Source organism: Gymnoscopelus microlampas (assembly GCF_963454915.1).
Source record: "Gymnoscopelus microlampas genome assembly, chromosome: 18".
Taxonomy (NCBI): domain Eukaryota; kingdom Metazoa; phylum Chordata; class Actinopteri; order Myctophiformes; family Myctophidae; genus Gymnoscopelus; species Gymnoscopelus microlampas.
The window spans coordinates 41,395,351-41,413,239 of record NC_139955.1 but is presented as its reverse complement, the minus strand read 5'-3'; the positions used below and the strand labels follow the sequence as shown (position 1 = coordinate 41,413,239).

At 41.6% G+C, this 17,889-nt stretch overlaps 1 protein-coding gene across 4 annotated transcripts in view; it reads left to right on the top strand.

Moving 5' to 3' along the window:
• Nucleotides 1–17,889, top strand: part of myot (myotilin) — a 63,246-nt gene that overhangs the window by 26,776 nt on the left and 18,581 nt on the right. For all 4 annotated transcript variants that reach the window (XM_084041450.1, XM_084041451.1, XM_084041449.1 and 1 more), the window contains exons 9-13: nucleotides 9,574–9,796; nucleotides 10,471–10,550; nucleotides 11,256–11,385; nucleotides 13,486–13,659; nucleotides 16,349–17,052. In XM_084041450.1, the coding sequence (XP_083897576.1) occupies nucleotides 9,574–9,796; nucleotides 10,471–10,550; nucleotides 11,256–11,385; nucleotides 13,486–13,659; nucleotides 16,349–17,052 (1,311 nt within the window). The remainder of the gene's footprint in view (nucleotides 1–9,573; nucleotides 9,797–10,470; nucleotides 10,551–11,255; nucleotides 11,386–13,485; nucleotides 13,660–16,348; nucleotides 17,053–17,889) is intronic.

Here is a 17,889-nt window from a genome sequence, read left to right as displayed (position 1 = left end):
TAGCTTGGATTCCCCATCGATGATGTCACTGGTTTCTGAACTGTCTACAGCCCTCCTCTGAGACACAGACTGATTAGAAAAGAATTGTACCATTTTATCATGAGCATTAGTGAGGTCCTATTATATGAAGATATGTTGAAAAGTGGTGAAGTCGTCCTTTAAGTAAAAGTATCAATACCGCAATGTAGAAGTACTCTGTTGCAAGTAAAAGTCCGGAATTGAAAATTTACTAGAGTAAAGGTACACAAGTATTGGTATCAAAAGGTACTTAAAGTAACAAAAGTAAAAGTACTAAAATGTTTGAAAATAGCAGATCTACAAGCTCACAACGCGTCGCGATGCGACGCGTTGTGAGCTTGTAGATCGGCTATTTTCAAATAGCCTATAAAATAGGCCTGAAGTACAATATTTGCCTCTGAGATGTAGTGGAGTAGAAGTAAAAGTAAAGACTATAGACCACCGAAGTTCATCCCCAGGTTCGTAAAGTAATTTCGCTATGGAGAATAACATTGGGTCATCATAGAATCGTCTCATATAAGAATTGTGGTCCAAAAATAAACAAACTGTCTCGGCATAATTGTCAGGGAGGAGGTTCTGTATCGTTTATGATAGTCAGTCACTTATATTTGATACAGTCTGTTTCTGGCGAAAATGTAACTAATTCGGCGGAAGTAACATTATCGTTTTCTCACCGTCAGTTGATGCTTCATATCCATAAGAGTAAAACCGCCGGGGTCACTTGTTTATTTTTGGAGGTAGACAAACCAAGGATGTGTAAATTACGTCAGACTTTGGTGGTCTATTGGAAATACTCCAGTAAAGTAGAAGTACCTCAAAACGTAAGCACAGTAATGAGTAATAATGTACTTAGTTACTTTTACACCACTGCTTTCACTTAAGTCAAAGTAGCAATACGACAATGTAGAAATACTACAGAAAGTAATGTACTGTATTCAAAATTGTACTTAAGTATAAAAGTATAAAAGTAGCAGCATCAACAATAGGCCTATACTTAAGTACCAAAAGAAAAAGTCCTCATTATGAATAACATTTAACAATTGTTTTGAAAATCTTAAATACGACGCAATGTGAGCTTTTAGATCAGCTGTTTTTTAATAGCCGAAGTCATTTAAAAAAAGGGCTTATTATTAATAATAATCAAAATCCGTAAAGCAGCTTGTAACTAAAGTCAGGTCAAATAATTGTACACATCGGTTTGCGTGTGAATAATGTAAACTATGAGGCTGGATTACTGTACAGTAAAGTAATCAGTAACGTGAGTCTGACATAGTGGTGTGTGTGTGTGTGTGTGTGTGTGTGTGTGTGTGTGTGTGTGTGTGTGTGTGTGTGTGTGTGTGTGTGTGTGTGTGTGTGTGTGTGTGTGTGTGTGTGTGTGTGTGTGTGTGTGTGTGTGTGTGTGTGTGTGTATGTGTGTGTGTGTGTGTGTGTGTGTGTGTGTGTGTGAGATATGACATCATGTCTGTAATGTGAGGTGTTGATAGTGTAGTGATTATGTGTCCTTCAGAAGCCCCTCTCTCTCTCAGAGACCCTGGAAGACAGTTTTAAGGTCACGTTGGTGTGTGTGGCCAGTGGTTCTCACACATTTTCACGTCAGGGACCCCCAAATTTGATACGTATTTGGCCCCCATCTGAAAAGATTTGGCGCTATGGCACCACGATAAGAAATTTGTTTTTAAATAGTCGATTTACAAGCTCTCAATGCGTCGTGATGCGACCCGTTGTGAGCTTATATGTCGGCTAAAAAAATTGTACTCAAGTACAATTTTGAGGTAATTTCACTTTACTGGAGTATTTCCAATTGTCTATACTTTTACTTCTACTCCACTACATCTCAAAGGCAAATATTGTACTTTTACTCCTCTACAATTATTTGAAAACGTTAGTTACTCATTACTTTGCAGATATACATTATTACATTATATAACATACATTAACCACTTTAGCCCTATTTTGTACCAAGGCAATTTGAAAAAAGCCTATCTACAAGCTCACAACGCGTTGCATCGCGACGCGTTGTGCGCTTGTATATGCATATTGGCTATTTTCAAACATTTTTTAATACTTTTACTTTTGGTACTTTGAGTACATTTTGATGCCAATACTTTTGCACTTTTACTGAAGAACATTTTTAATTCCGGACTTTTACTTGTAACAGAGTACTTCTACATTGCAGTATTGATACTTTTACTTAAGTAAAACATTTGAGTACTTTTTCCACCCCTGATTTTTGTCAACTTTGTCTGTGTCTCGATCAGACGAGGGCTGTGGTCAGTTCAGAAGCCCGCCTACCAGTGACATCATCGATGGGGAATCCAAGCTGATAGAAACGGCAGGCTTTCTATTCCTGTAAAGTTATCATGCTATAATAGAAGCCATTGTTCTCGCATTAATACGAAAATAGGCCATACTAATAATAACGGTTTGAAATGAGAAAGCCTGCCTGATGATGTCGCCTGTAGGCAGGTTTCTGAACTGTCACCCAGTCCACCAATGAGACACTTTATAATGAGCATTAGTGAGGACCGATTTGTTAATGGTTCCCAAACTTGACCACCCCCCCCCCTGAAAAAAAGAACCATATTTGAACTAGGGACCCCCCACCCTGACAAGTACTTGGAATTGTAGGCATTACATTTAGTTTGCCTCGGCTCCACAGGTGAGCTTGTAGATCAGCTATTTTCATAACGTTTGCCTCTTTCTTACGTGACATTTGACAATTTGGCCAATTTGGTATTAAAAAGGTAACTCTAGAGATGTGCAGATAGCCTGTGTATAGTGTATACACTTATACTACATGTAGGTTTGTTTACTGTTGAGTGAGTGAGAAAACAATGTTGTACATTAAGCTAATGTCCCCAAAATCATTTGGGGACTCCCCTTGGGGACCACTGATGTAGGGGGCGTATATTTATACAGTATATAGGGGGTTTTCAAGTTTGTTTGGCAGATGTTTAGCAAATGTAACTGTCATTCAGAGGCAATGGAACATTTAACCACTTAAAAAAAAAAACACTTAGTAAACTGAGCCTGAGTTGGCTCTGTACCGCTTTTTTCCGTCTACACCCGTGGTTTTTCAAATTTTTTCATATCAAGGTCCATTATTTATTAGGCATTTGAGCCACCGACCACCATTTGATGACATTTAGATTTAGACTCTCAGACCTAAGACTTAAAATATAGATAAAAATATATAAAGGAGAGATAACAGGCAAACGTTGATCAAAATAACAATTCTTCTATACATTCTTTAATTGTGTAGACTTCTCGTAAATTAAGTAATGCTGATGTTAACAATAATTTAACTCTTGAGAGCGTCGAATGAAACCAAATGGACCCCAAGTAACGCTGATGTTTAACAATAATTTAACTGAGAGCCTAAAATGAATGGTTTCATTTTACACTCTCAAGAGTTAAAGTTCTATAAGGGTCCATTTGGTTACCAACTCTCCATCATTTCGCTGGGGACCACCCGGAACCCCCTCGAGGACCACTGGTGGTCCCCGGACCACTGGTCTACACCACCAAATCTCTCCGCTACAGATCTTCAACTTCACTCGCATCGCGTCACGTGGCCTCGTGCCGTGATGGGCTATTTTTGGCTAAGGGTTGCATCGGTGTGGACTGGCCTTTATGTGTCCCCGCCGCCAGAATATGGATGCTGGGGTTCAAGGAGTTCAAACGACTGGCTTTACACTTTAAGGCTCCACATGTTCTGTCTGAACTGGGAAGATCTGCTTTCTGTTTTGATGCTCCAGTTTCGTGGAATGATCTACAACTCATGCTAAAAAATGTATGCCCCGAATAGCCCATGGACAATTTAATATAATCTGCTCTCTAAACCTCCCTACCTCACTATCTAACCGTCATTTTTTAAAACTGGTTTGGGTTTTATTTAGCTGTTTCTGTGTTTTATATCTGTAATGTGTCTTAATTGTGTGTGTGTGTGTGTGTGTGTGTGTGTGTGTGTGTGTGTGTGTGTGTGTGTGTGTGTGTGTGTGTGTGTGTGTGTGTGTGTGTGTGTGTGTGTGCGTGCGTAATATTGACAGCAATGCAAATGAGAACAAACCTATTCGTTCTTTTCGAGAACAAATAAAGGTTTCAATCAAGTTGGTAAAAACAACCTTTAGAGATTGAACCACAATCTCTCAAAGTGAGGTCCAGAGACCCTCTGTGTGTTGGGGGTTCCAAATGGACCCTTACAGGTCTGTAACACTGAGAGTGTACACATGGAACCAAATGGACCGTTATGGGTCCGAAGGGTCCATAGTGGTCCTTGAACTTAAAAGGTTTGAGGACCACAGGTATCGTAATTGTGTAGCAGACAGTGCACAATACCAGCTCTGACAGTGTGAAGATTCTGGGTTTCCAGAACTCAGGCTAATTTGACCTTTATTTAATTAGGTAAAACCTCATTGATAAATAACATCTCTTTTTACGAGCGGGACCTGCTCAAGAGGACAGCACAATAAGTAACCAGCATACATATAATACGAAATAGAAACAATTAAAACAACAATTTAAAACAAACACAAAATGACAGCTTCCTACACTTTCAAGCTATACAAGTCCTCCAGAATGGCCGAAAGCTTCATGAGAGATCAGTTCCAATAGCTATGTACTACCTCCTGAGCAGGGTTCAAATTAGGCTCTGAATTATAGGTTCAGAATTAGGTCCTGAGAACATTAACTGAAACCGAGCTGTAGTTGTATGGAAACTAATCCAGAACCTGCAATATGTCTCATGGCACGGTTCACTTTCTGTGGTTCTTGTACTCGAAAATGATCAAAAGTAAATGACAAGACAAGACATTGAGCCAACAAGGACTGAGTGGGGAACAACAAGAATGAATAATATACACATGAGTGGTGATTACAAACCAGATACAGACAGTGGTGCAAAGTAACTAAATACATTTACTCAAGTACTGCACTTTAGTACACTTTTGAGGATTTTTGACTTTACTGGAGTATTTCCCATTTTCAATACTTTTACTTCTACTCCACTACATCTTAGAGGGGAATATTATACTTGTAGATTCTTGGCCATTTATGACAAATTAATGGTTTTGGACCATTGTTGCCTGGACAAGACCATGAACGACTGTCACAAGTCCTTGTACAGTATAGGAACAAAACCATGCATGTTCTATTCTTTCTGTATACAGTGCAGAAGGAAGCGTGAAACATCGCTTGTAAACAATCGGAATCGTAATGTACAATATTATTGTCACAGAGAGAAAGTGACAGTACAGAAATTATGTGTCAAGTCTGTCCGTCCGTCCATCCTTCCGTCCGCTTGTAAATTGACTATTTATAAGAGATTTGGTGTAGAGGAAAAACAGGAGGGCAAAATCTAAATGTCTTTTTATTTTGAATTTCACGCATCGCAGTCTACAAGCTCGTTTCGACACGTTGTGAGCTTGAACATCAGACATTTTGGCATGACACCATTGTATAACAAAGTAAAACATTGTGGTTAATCGATTTAGTCAATTATAATTAAAAAAAATCTATTACTAAAATCTGTTATTAAAAATGTATTATTTTGCGTTGATATACATGTATACATCGTCTCTGTCGTGTGGAAACCTCATGCTGTATGTCCTTTTCAGTATTCAAATTCAAAAATAACAAAAGTAGCAGATCTACAAGCTCAAAACGCGTCGAGCTTGTGGATCTGCTACTTTTGATGCTTTTGTCTGACACTGTAGTATGATCAAGTATAGGGCGTTAATTTACGAAAAAACATAACAAAGTTAGAAAATGGAGATTAGAGGTTTCTGCCCCGACAACGATAAAAAAAATGCAATCATCGAAAGATGTATTGATAGAATAACCACCGTTAAATGTTGCAGGCCTACAGTAGCAGTGCTACATTGTGGCCCCTTCTGTTGCCGTGGTATCAAAGTGTAAAGGACAGTTTCCTACCAACACCTACCCACAATGCAGTGCAGCGCACACCGCACTGGGCCAGGGGGTACACCAGTAAATACTGCACCTGCCGCCTAATGTCCGAGTTCCAGGACCGATATAGCTGCTCCCACTTTAACTCTCCCTCTCACACACACACACACACACACAAGCCCTCACGATAACACCCACTAACAGGTCTGCAATACATTGACTTCACATTCTTATTAATACACATTAACACATGCCACATACACACACGCTTATTGCACCTCGCACCCACAGAAACACTCTCTCACACACACACACACACACACACACACACACACACACACACACACACACACACACACACACACACACACACACACACACACACACACACACACACACACACACACACACACACACACACACACACACACACACCAGTCCTAGTTATTAAACCCACTTAGTTATTACATAGGCATTATTACTGACGATTATGTATCATAAATCTCATTCTCTCACAAGTCAGTGGTTCTCTAATCTCTCAACAGCACCACTGCCCTAAACATACGTAGTGTTGTTGTTAGTAGGAACAAACACACAAGCGTGCACCCGGGAGGAAGTGGACTGAGAAAGGGGAGGAGCCACTCCGAGGTTCCTGTTTCTACACAAAAAAAAAGGAGGGCAAAAACAAATGAAAAAATACCTCCAAGCGGGGGATTGCCTCTTGGTTGAGCGGTAGTAATGTGATCTCTCACGCGGGAGACCCGGGTTCAAATTCCAGGTAGAAGGGCATCAAAGTAATGGATGGATGGCAGCTACTGTACTGTATCGCGGCCAAACCAATACATCTGTCTCGACTGTCTGGCTCTGGTTTCCATTAACCCATTAAGACCGGGAACGCATCTGTGTCATTTTAAGATTTCTTTGGGCTATTCAAAAATAGCAGATCTACAAGCTCAGGTACCGCGCTATGAGCTCGTATGTCTGCTATTTTTGAAAAATCGTGAAAATGTGTGCAAATCTTTGAATATATTTGAATATCACTAGGCATATATATATGCCTAGTGATTATCACTTATAGACTAGACTGCAGTAACTAACTAGTGATTATAGTAGTAGTGATTACTCATTAGTTACAGTAGTAGATAAGTGATGATCATCACTTAAGTAATCACTTAACTAACTAGTAGATCGGCTATTTTCAAATTACGAAAGTCTGGTTTTGTAAAACTAAAGTTTTCAAATAATTGTAGTGGAGTAAAAGTTAAATATTTGCCTTTGAGATGTATTGGAGTAGAAGTAAAACCTTCACCTCACCTTGTCCCTCCTTCCTATTCACCTCACCTTGTCCCTCCTTCCTATTCACCTCACCTTGTCCCGTGAGAGACAACCTGTCCCCTGTTCGCAAACCAACCTTCCATTATAATGTTGAAAAACCTCACAGGATAATATTTCGGGCATTGCTTAATAACCAGCCTATTAATTTTTGGGCTTGTCATTTACAGGCAACAATGGTCCAAAACAATGAATTTGTCATAAATGGCCAAGAATTACAAGGATCTACAAGAATCTAGAAGGATCTACAAGCACAATGGAAGATTATTTTAACTACTTCAAACCCTATTTTTATTCCCTATTTTGGGCATGTCATTTAACCCATTAAAACCGGGAAAACATCTTTGTCATTTTAGATTTTAGCATTGGCTTTTCAAAATATAAGCTTGACATCTGCTATAGTTGAATCTTTTTTCTTGAAAGTATTGGAAAATGCGGAACATTTTAGATTTATTTTTTAACACAAAACTCTCTTCTGGGGTTCCCTGACACAAAACATATTCATATGGTGGTCTGCGGGCCAAATATATATAATTCTGTGAGTTTGAGAACCACTGATTTAAAACGTTATATACTTAGTTGCGCTCCGGTGTAGTGACACCCGTAATTAGCTGATCTACAAGCTCACAAAGCGTAGCAGCGCGGCACAGTGTGAGCTTGTGGATCAGCTATTTTCAGCTTTAGAGTTCGGATTAACAATGGCAAAACATTGCCAAAATGCCATTCATAAAACCGGGCATGCTGAAATGTTGATGTCCTTACAAGTATACTGTAGTAATACAATGTGTGTGTACGTGTGTGTGCCACAGAGAGAGAGAGAGAGAGAGAGAGAGAGAGAGAGAGAGAGAGAGAGAGAGAGAGAGAGAGAGAGAGAGAGAGAGAGAGAGAGAGAGAGAGAGAGAGAGAGAGAGAGAGAGATGGAGAGGGACAAAGGGGAAAGAGAGACTCCGCTATTGTCATGTGGCCCCTGTAACAGTCATGGGCCGAGTTAGCTGGCCAACAACCATGGTAGTCATGGAAACAACAACATTCCTTCCTAGCAGTAGACAAAGTTAGAGGAACAAGCTTGGTGCACACTGTTGTTATTATTATGGGGTGGCGAGAGACTTCAGGAAGTAAACAGTGGACTGGGAGGGACCGACGCACGGCTCTAGAACGCTGGTTGTCCTTTACGTGTGTGTGTGTGTGTGTGTGTGTGTGTGTGTGTGTGTGTGTGTGTGTGTGTGTGTGTGGGGTTAAGGAGACTGGGTTCCGTGCCGTGGCTTGTTGGCTGAAGGTCTGCATGTATTCTTGACAGGTAAACTATAAGGGTAAACACAGACAGAAGGAGACTCGCTCACTGCATGGAGGTTAAGGAAAACTCTTTAGACAAGACTTCAAGAAAAATGTTTTTCTTTTTTTGAGATGCCCATAATGTGCTCGGTGCTCAGTGGATTAAAAAGCAAACGTTTCAGTCCTCCCAGGACCTTCGTCAGTGCTGACAGGTAAACTACACTTGTTAGTTGACGTGCCAAGGGACCCCCAAATTGATATATATTTGATGATTCTTCTGATGCTTTTCTGATGCTTTTCACTGACGGACAGCAGTTGAAACGCATGTAGTCACTGATTGGCCCCCGATCATTTTCTGATTCCTCATACTCGCTCCCCATATATGGGCCGAAGTCCATGACTGATACCGGGGAGGAGGAACGTGAGAGTGAATCCACGTTATCAGTCTGGCCAATGCCAGGCTAGAAAACCTCCAGACTGTACTGTATCTCCATATTCTAACTGTTTGTGTTGTTTCCTAAATTAACGCCCTGCCTGATCATACATAGGCTACTACAGCGTCACACAAAAGCATCACAGTATTAACTCATTCAATCCGGGGACGCATCTCTGTCATTTTAGATTTCTTTGGCTATTCAAAAATAGCAGATATACAGTACAAGCTCATATTTTTGGGAAAAATCGTGAAAATGTGTGCACATTTTTGAATATATATATATTTTTAAGCGACATTTTTACTAACTAAAATCTTTGCTTCATGGGGGTCCCCGGAACAAAATATTTTTTGAGATGGGGGTCCGCGACCAAATACATATAATGTTGGGGGTCCTTGACATGAAAAAAGTTTGAGAACCACTGATATAGAAACATATGTTTTTCAGAATACTGTCGGGATTTTTAGAAGACATTTGTAGAATCGGCTTCAGGTCTTAATGGGTTGATGTTTAATGCGTGTGCGTGTGTGTGTGTGTGTGTGTGTGTGTGTGTGTGTGTGTGTGTGTGTGTGTGTGTGTGTGTGTGTGTGCGTACGTGTGTGCTGTCCAGTTTCCCAGAGCCCCTGCCGGCCTGCCAGTCGCCTGAAGAAGAAGAGGAGCCCCCGGGTCGCAGCGAGGAGGAGAGCGCCTTGAGCTCCGAGGGTCAAAGGTCACCGGAGACCCCCGCCCGCACCCTCACGCCCAGCCCCCCGCCTCCCCCCTCACCGCCTCCACCGGAGCAGATAAAGGACAAAGCCCCCAAACTCTTCAGTCCTAGCAAGCACACTTTCACCGTAAGGATTATACTGTATACAGTAGGCATGAAACCCAAGTGGTGGAAAGTAACGAAGTACATTTACTTAAGTACAATTTTGAGGTATTTGTACTTTACTTGAGTATTTCCAATACTTATACTTATACTCCACTACATCTCGGATTCAAATATTGTACTTTCACTCTACTACATTTATTTTAAAACATTAGTCACGAGTTTGTAGATTTTGATTATTATTACAAAACGTACATTAACCACTTCAGCTCTGCATACAATTAGCAGATCTACAAGCTCACAATACGTTGCGATGCGACGCATTGTGAGCTTGTAGATCTACTATTTTCAAAAGATTTGTATACATTTGAAACCTTGAAATGGGACATTAATGAGTACTTTAACTAAAATGTTCAAATAATTATAGTGTAGTAAAAGTATACAATATTTGCCTCTGAGATGTAGCGGAGTACAAGTAAAAGTATCGAAAATTGGAATATACCCCAGTAAAGTAAAAGTACCTCACAATTTTACTTAAGTACAGTACTTGAGTAAATGTACTTATTACAGTACTTCAGTAAATGTACTACTTAGTTACTTTACACCACTGACCTCATGTTCAGGGCAGTGCCAGGTGCTGAGAGATTGTGTTCAGAGTAATAAAAGTATGTGTCTCTCTGTTTGTCTTTGTCTTTGCAGTCCTCCGCATCCCAGTCCGGATCTGCCAGTATGAACCTGTCAGATCTCCCCACCTTCACCCCCAGCGCCTTCCCTCCCAGGTTATACTACACTTTTGACTTTTTGTTTTCAATTTCAGTTTAGTTTTAATTCATTTTTAAAGCAGGTTTTTTTTTTTTTTGATTTTTTTAAGGCTTAGTCAGTGGTGGAAAGTAACTAGTAAGTACAGTACATGTAGCCTACTCAGGTAGGCTACTTAAATAACATTTTAAGGTATTTGTACTTTACTTGGGTATTTCCAATTTCCAATACTTTTACTTCTACTCCACTACATCTCAGAGGGAAATATTATACTTTTACTCCACTACAATTATTTGAAAACTTTTGTTACTAGTTACTTTTCATTCCCTATTTTATACCTAGGCTATTTGAAAAAAAGCAGATCTACAGGCTCACAACGCGTCGCATCGCGACGCCTTGTGAGCTTGTAGATCTGCTATTTTCAAACTTTTACTACATTTACTTTTGGTACTTTAAGTACATTTTGATACCAATACCTTTGTACATTTACTCAAGTAAATTTTTAATTCCGGACATTTGCTTGTAACAGAGCTCTTCTACATAGCAGTATTGATACTTTTACTTAAGTAAAACGTTTGAGTACTTTTTCCACCACTGGTTTTAAGTTATTATTAGATTCAGTGTCGTCAAAAAAATGAAAAAACAGAACGTTGAAATATGGAAATGAGTTTTCTGGCTGACAGCGCCGCTATAAAAACCCTGCTTCCCTCTCTCCCCTTGCCCAGTGCCTTTAACTACGAGCGGCCGCGCCACTTCATCCAGTCGCAGGCCTCCTTCCAGGCCCCCAGCTATGACAGCGTGCAGAGAGAGGCCGCCCAGCAGGACCGCGACGACAACAACACCGGCGTCCCACCCGTAAGTGCAGGGGTGTGGGCAACTTTGATGATGGAGAGGGACACTATATTTCCACACTCACTCCAGAGGAGCCTCATTGCATATACTGTCGGGCAGACACCACTTATCTCGTTATTTAACTTTTTTCCGTAAATGAATGCCGTACTTCGCCATTCTATGTCACACAAAAGTAGCAAAAATAGCCGATCTACAAGCTCAAAACGCGTCGCAGTGCGACGCGTTTTGAGCTTGTAGATCTGCTATTTTTCAATTGGAATCCTGATTTTTCTTTCGCTATCTTTTAAATGGAATCCTGAAAAGTAACATTTTTATCTAATTTCAAATGCATTTAGTTATACTTATGTTAACTTTATGAACTTAAATACAAATACATTGGGCGTAAAAAAGACAATAGAATTTGAATACTAGTCATTAAGCTACTATCATTAAGCGACTGAAGTAATTAAAGCAGGTCATGTTTGCATGTTTGGAATCGTAACAGCTGAAATCAATAATATATCAGACAGTAATCCGATATTAACCTGCGGGCCGCATTAAGTGAAGGTGGGGGGCCGCATGTGGCCCCCGGGCCACCAGTTGCCCATGTATGCGTAAGTGGGATCCAGCCAGGCTGCCCAAGGATCCGGTTTTGAAAATGAAGCCAACATGGATTAAAGTTCTCAGTTACCACGGCTGATTTCAGTCATTTGGATTCCATAGCAGTCAGCATGTCTTCTATGGACTGTGGAAGGCAGCATGTCATGCACCGAAAATAGGCCGTCTACAAGCTTGTAGACGGCCTATTTTCGGTTATTTGATATTTTTAAATAAATAAAAAGGAGTTCCGGAGAAGTGGACTGAGAGGCCCCGTCTTTCCCTAAGAGGACTGACCGTGGGTAGCTTAGTAGGACGTGAGTCGGGGCTTGATCAACCCCGGCTGGGTCACCTGGGCGAGGGTGTATGTTGCCGTTTTATTGTCAGGGTGCAACTCAGGAGATGCAGAAACGTCACGTGGATGCACCTGGGACGTATCATCAGTGTTGTGGCCTGGGGCAGTGTTGATTTAGTCGACTAAAAACTATGACGAAAAATGTTCGTCGACTACCTTTTTTTCACTGACGAAAACTAAACAAAAACTAAAGCTATATGATGACTAAAACTAAGATATAAATATATTGACAATTTCGTCAACAAATGAAAACTAGACTCAAATGTGGGACTAGTGGAGAAGAAATCCAGTAGAACTAAAAGACGAGTCATTTTATGTTTGCTTATGCTCGGGTGTTGCGCTCTGACTATGGCAGATCTACAAGCTCACAACGCGTCGCATAGGGACGTGTTGTGAGCTTGTAGATCGGCTATTTTCAGAATGCAACCAAGTGTAAAATCAGCCATTACGACGCCATCAAGGCACCGCCACAATACATTTTAGTCGACTAAATCAACTGTATTTAGTCGACTATAATTTTATGATATTTAGTCAACTAAAATTAGACTAACAGTGAGACATTTCAGATGACTAAAATATGACTAAAACTAAATGGAAATTGATTCAAAAGAGTATGACTAAAACTAAATCCAAATTTGCCGTCAAAATCAACAGTAGCCTGGGGTCGACGGGTGTTTCGGGTCTCGCAAAACATACACCCTCGCCCAGGTGATTAAAAAAAAATCTTAAAAGTGTTTGAAAAATGACGAATCATTTTGCGTTTTTTTAACATAAATCCTCTCTTCTCCCTGACAAAAAAACATTTTCAGATAGGGGTCTGCGGCCAAATACATAGTATTTTGGGGGATCTTGACCTGAAAAAGTTTGAGAACCGCCGGGCTAATAGTGTAGAGCAAAAGCAGAACTACTATAGAGCTCAGAGGGACCCCGGTCAACCAAGTAAAGGGTTTAACCACGATTTAAAAAAAGTAGCAGATCTACAAGCTCATAGCGCGGCACTCGAGCTGGTATATCTGCTATTTTTGAATAGCCCAAAGAAACCTTAAAATGACACACAGATGCGTTCCCGGTCTTAATCTGTTAACCCATGCATACTGGGGTTCAAGTGGTTACGTGGTTTTAAACGTTGCTTTATGAATAAAAATGGCCTCTACTTGACTTTGACCAAACAGAACCCGGATGGCGTCCAGAGTCGGGCGGCCCAGAACAGCCAGGGCCTCGCCTACAACGCCCAGACTCTGGTGGACACGTCGGGTCAGGTGAAAACGGCGTCCGCACAAAGCCAGTCCCTCTCTCAAAGTCACTCTGTGTCTCAATCTGCCACCCAGAGTCACTCTCTGTCCAAGGTTAGTAAGAGTTTCTGGCATTTTCTTCCCCTCAGTTTTTATTTGTATTTAGATTTGTATTGTCAAGGGTGCAACTCCAGAACAGACAGTCAGGGCAGGTCAAGTGCACCAGGATTTATTCACCAAAAATCCAGGAACACGAGGAGAATAAACACGAGGACTATACTGGAAACTAGAACACAGCTTCACCCATTTTCAACCTATCTTCATATAATACATCCTCACAAATGCTCCTGATAAAATTGTGTAATTTTCTACTCAGTCTGTGTCTCATATGAGGGCTGTGGACACTTCAGAAACCCGTCTACCAGTGACATCATCGTTAAGATATTCAATATTTATTATTATTACTCTCCGCAGGAGAGTATTGTTTTCACTTTCTAAATATGACACACCGATTGGTCAAGCCTCACGTGACACGTGACAATACGGTGAAATACTGTATAAATACATGGCGTCACTTTGACAGTGTCTTTGCCACTGTCAAAGTGAGGTAAGACAGGAACCATCACGAAATGGCTGCATGGCTGATACATAATTGGCAGATAGGACAGATAGGACACTTATATAGACAGGAGGGATATGACACTTACACAGACGGATAGGACACTTACAGTACACAGACAGGACGGATAGGACACTTATACAGACAGGACGGATAGGACACTTATACAGACAGGACGGATAGGACACTTATACAGACAGGACGGATAGAACACTTACACAGACAGGAGGGATATGACACTTACACAGACGGATAGGACACTTACAGTACACAGACAGGACGGATAGGACACTTATACAGACAGGACGGATAGGACACTTATACAGACAGGACGGATAGGACACTTATACAGACAGGACGGATAGAACACTTACACAGACAGGACGGATAGGACACTTACATAGACAGGAGGGATATGACACTTACACAGACAGGACGGATAGGACACTTACAGTATACAGACAGGACGGATAGGACACTTACAGTATACAGACAGGACGGATAGGACACTTATACAGACAGGAGGGATAGGACACTTACACAGACAGGAGGGATAGGACACTTACATAGACAGGACGGATAGGACACTTATACAGACAGGACGGATCGGACACTTATACAGACAGGATGGATAGGACAGTTAGAACATAAGAATTAGAACATTCCCAACATTCCCAACACAAGTCTGGTAAGAGTGAGGTAAGACAGGAACAATCACGAAATGGTTGAGAAATGGCGGATACTGTAACAATTGGATAGGACACTTACACAGACAGGACGGATAGGACACTTACACAGACAGGACGGATAGGACACTTACATAGACAGGACGGATAGGACACTTATACAGACAGGAGGGATAGGACACTTATACAGACAGGACGGATAGGACACTTATACAGATAGAACATTCCCAACATTCCCAACAGCGGAGAGTTGTGCTCCGAGGAGCACTTTTTCTAGTTTATTTTAATTTCAATTTGTATTAACGCGAGAACAATGGCTTCCATTATAGCATGCAGATTTCTGAACTGTTCACAGCCCTCCTCTGAGACACAGACTGAATAGACAAAAATTGTGCCATATTATCATGAGCATTGGTGAGGACCAATTATATGAAGACAGGTTGAAAATGGGTGAAGTCGTCCATTAAGGAACTGAGCGTTTATATAGACGAATCCACAGACGCGCTGCCTGTAGCTGCATGTAGGCGGCCATTGCTGCGGTGTCGCGGTGCGGAGCGTTGACACCGCAGCAATGGCTGCCTACAGGCAGCGCGTCTGTGGATTCGTCTATACACACACAGGATAAGACACAGGTGAACTCAACTGACAATCAACACAGGGATAGGCTACGGGACTAACAGGACACAGGTAAACATGACTAATCATCACAGGGAGGTGAGACAAGACAGGTACAACTACAAAGACGACAGGAAACACTAGAACGTTACTTCAAAATAAAACAGCAGTCACGTACATCACAGAAGTAAGGAAACATTACAAAATGAAAGGAACACAACTCTAAAGTAAAACCCTAACTGTCTGCAACTAAGAACAAACAATACAACAAGAAACCAACACAGACAAAGACAATGACTGAGATCCTGACATGGCAAAACAATTAGAAGATCTATCCAGCCAAAATATCAGACTTACGTGTATCTATGAAATATTGACTAGGTAGGACTACATTTTTTCCTCTATGATTTGAGTTAGTTTCATTTTTCTAAACACACAATCCCATTTCAGTTAGCTGTCGTTTTCTATTTTCTTTTCTATTTTTTAAACAAAAAAATGTATTTTTATAATTTTTTAAATTCCAGTTTTCCTTATTTTGTCGGTTAAACTTAACTATAGTCTTGTGTAACCAGACAACTATTCCTCAGCATTCTGCGAATGCTACATAGAGTCTGGAACTAGACATCCTGAAAGCCGAGAACGGAAGCTCTCATCTCATCGCCATTTCCGTTCACGAAAATATATTCTAAAATATCTTTACATTTTATTTTAGAATTTCCATTTCTTTTAAACAGTAAGCTATGTCATACTTTGATTATTTGTATTTATATTAGGACAAATATATATCAATTTGGGGGTCCCGTTTTGACCACTACTGATTTAGAAGGCATTTTATGAATCGGCCTCAGGTCAATGGGTTAACAACCCTGTCTCTGTCACACAGACGCAGCACCAGTTTCAGTCGCTGAGCCTCAACCAGAGCCAGAGCCTCAACCAGAGAGAGAGCCAGAGTCTCAACCAGAGAGAGAGCCAGAGCCTCAGCCAGAGAGAGAGCCAGAGTCTCAGCCAGAGAGAGAGCCTCAGCCAGAGAGAGAGCCAGAGTCTCAACCAGAGAGAGAGCCTCAGCCAGAGCCAGAACCTCAGCCTCAGCCAGAGTCTAAACCAGAGAGAGAGCCTCAGCCAGAGAGAGAGCCAGAGTCTCAGCCAGAGAGAGAGCCAGAGTCTAAACCAGAGAGAGAGCCTCAGCCTGAGAGAGAGCCAGAGTCTCAGCCAGAGAGAGAGCCTCAGCCAGAGAGAGAGCCTCAGCCAGAGCCAGAACCTCAGCCTCAGCCAGAGAGAGAGCCTCAGCCAGAGCCAGAGTCTCAGCCAGAGCCAGAGCCAGAGCCAAACCAAGACCCAGATCCAGATCCAGGCAAACGGCACCACGGGGGGCAAATCCTCCCCGTCCTCGTCCTCCAACCTGAGCTCTCCCATCTCCACCCCGGCCTCCTACCACCACCAGACCCCCTCCACCTCTCTGCCCAACTCATCGGCCCTCTACCCACCTCATCCTCATGCCTCCTCGCTCCCTTCCTCCCCTCCCCTCCCCACCGTCTTGCCGCTGCCGCGCAGCGCGCCCATGCGCTCCACCATCACCCTCACCCCCAGGTTAGTACCAGTTTTTCATTAGTTTTGTATTTTTATTTTGTTTTGACTACATGTTTGTATTTGTTTTTTTTTGGTGCTAGCCACTCCATCAAGTGACCGAGTGTGTTTGTGTGTCACTTAAATACATGCGCGCGAACGCTCTCTCTCACACACACACACACACACACACACACACACACACACACACACACACACACACACACACACACACACACACACACACACACACACACACACACACACACACACACACACACACACACACACACACACACACACACACACACACAAATCTACAATGAGTAAAACTGCTCTAAGTACTTAAGAATAACTAAAGTGACTAAAAAGTAACTACAGTGGGTAAGAAGTAATCAAAGTCAATAAATACATTGAGTAAAAAAAACTTAAAATTTGTTAAAATGAGTAAGAATACTTAAAGAGGTGGTGCCATGGTTTTGCACTTTTTCTGTTTTTCATGTGTCTATGAGGTTGACAGAACTTCATTAGACCCCCTGGTGGTGGTGTTACGTAAAATGATACCCTCCCTGACTATTTTGGGGTTTCTTCCTGTAAGCTGAACTCTTTTGAGTCAAAAGTGTCAGAAAACGGCGATTTACTGACGCAATACAAACCATACCCTCCCCCTCATTATCATACCACAACAGCTGTGGGCTTGGTTTAGAAACAAGCATGCGTAGCAACCTAGTAGCAACAGAGGGGGGAGGGGAGGGGGCAACGTAAACACACTGTCAGAGGGAGAGAGAGAGAGAGAGAAAGATAGAGAGAGAGAGACCACGCAGTAAAACTCACCACTAGTGCAACAGATGATTGAAAGAT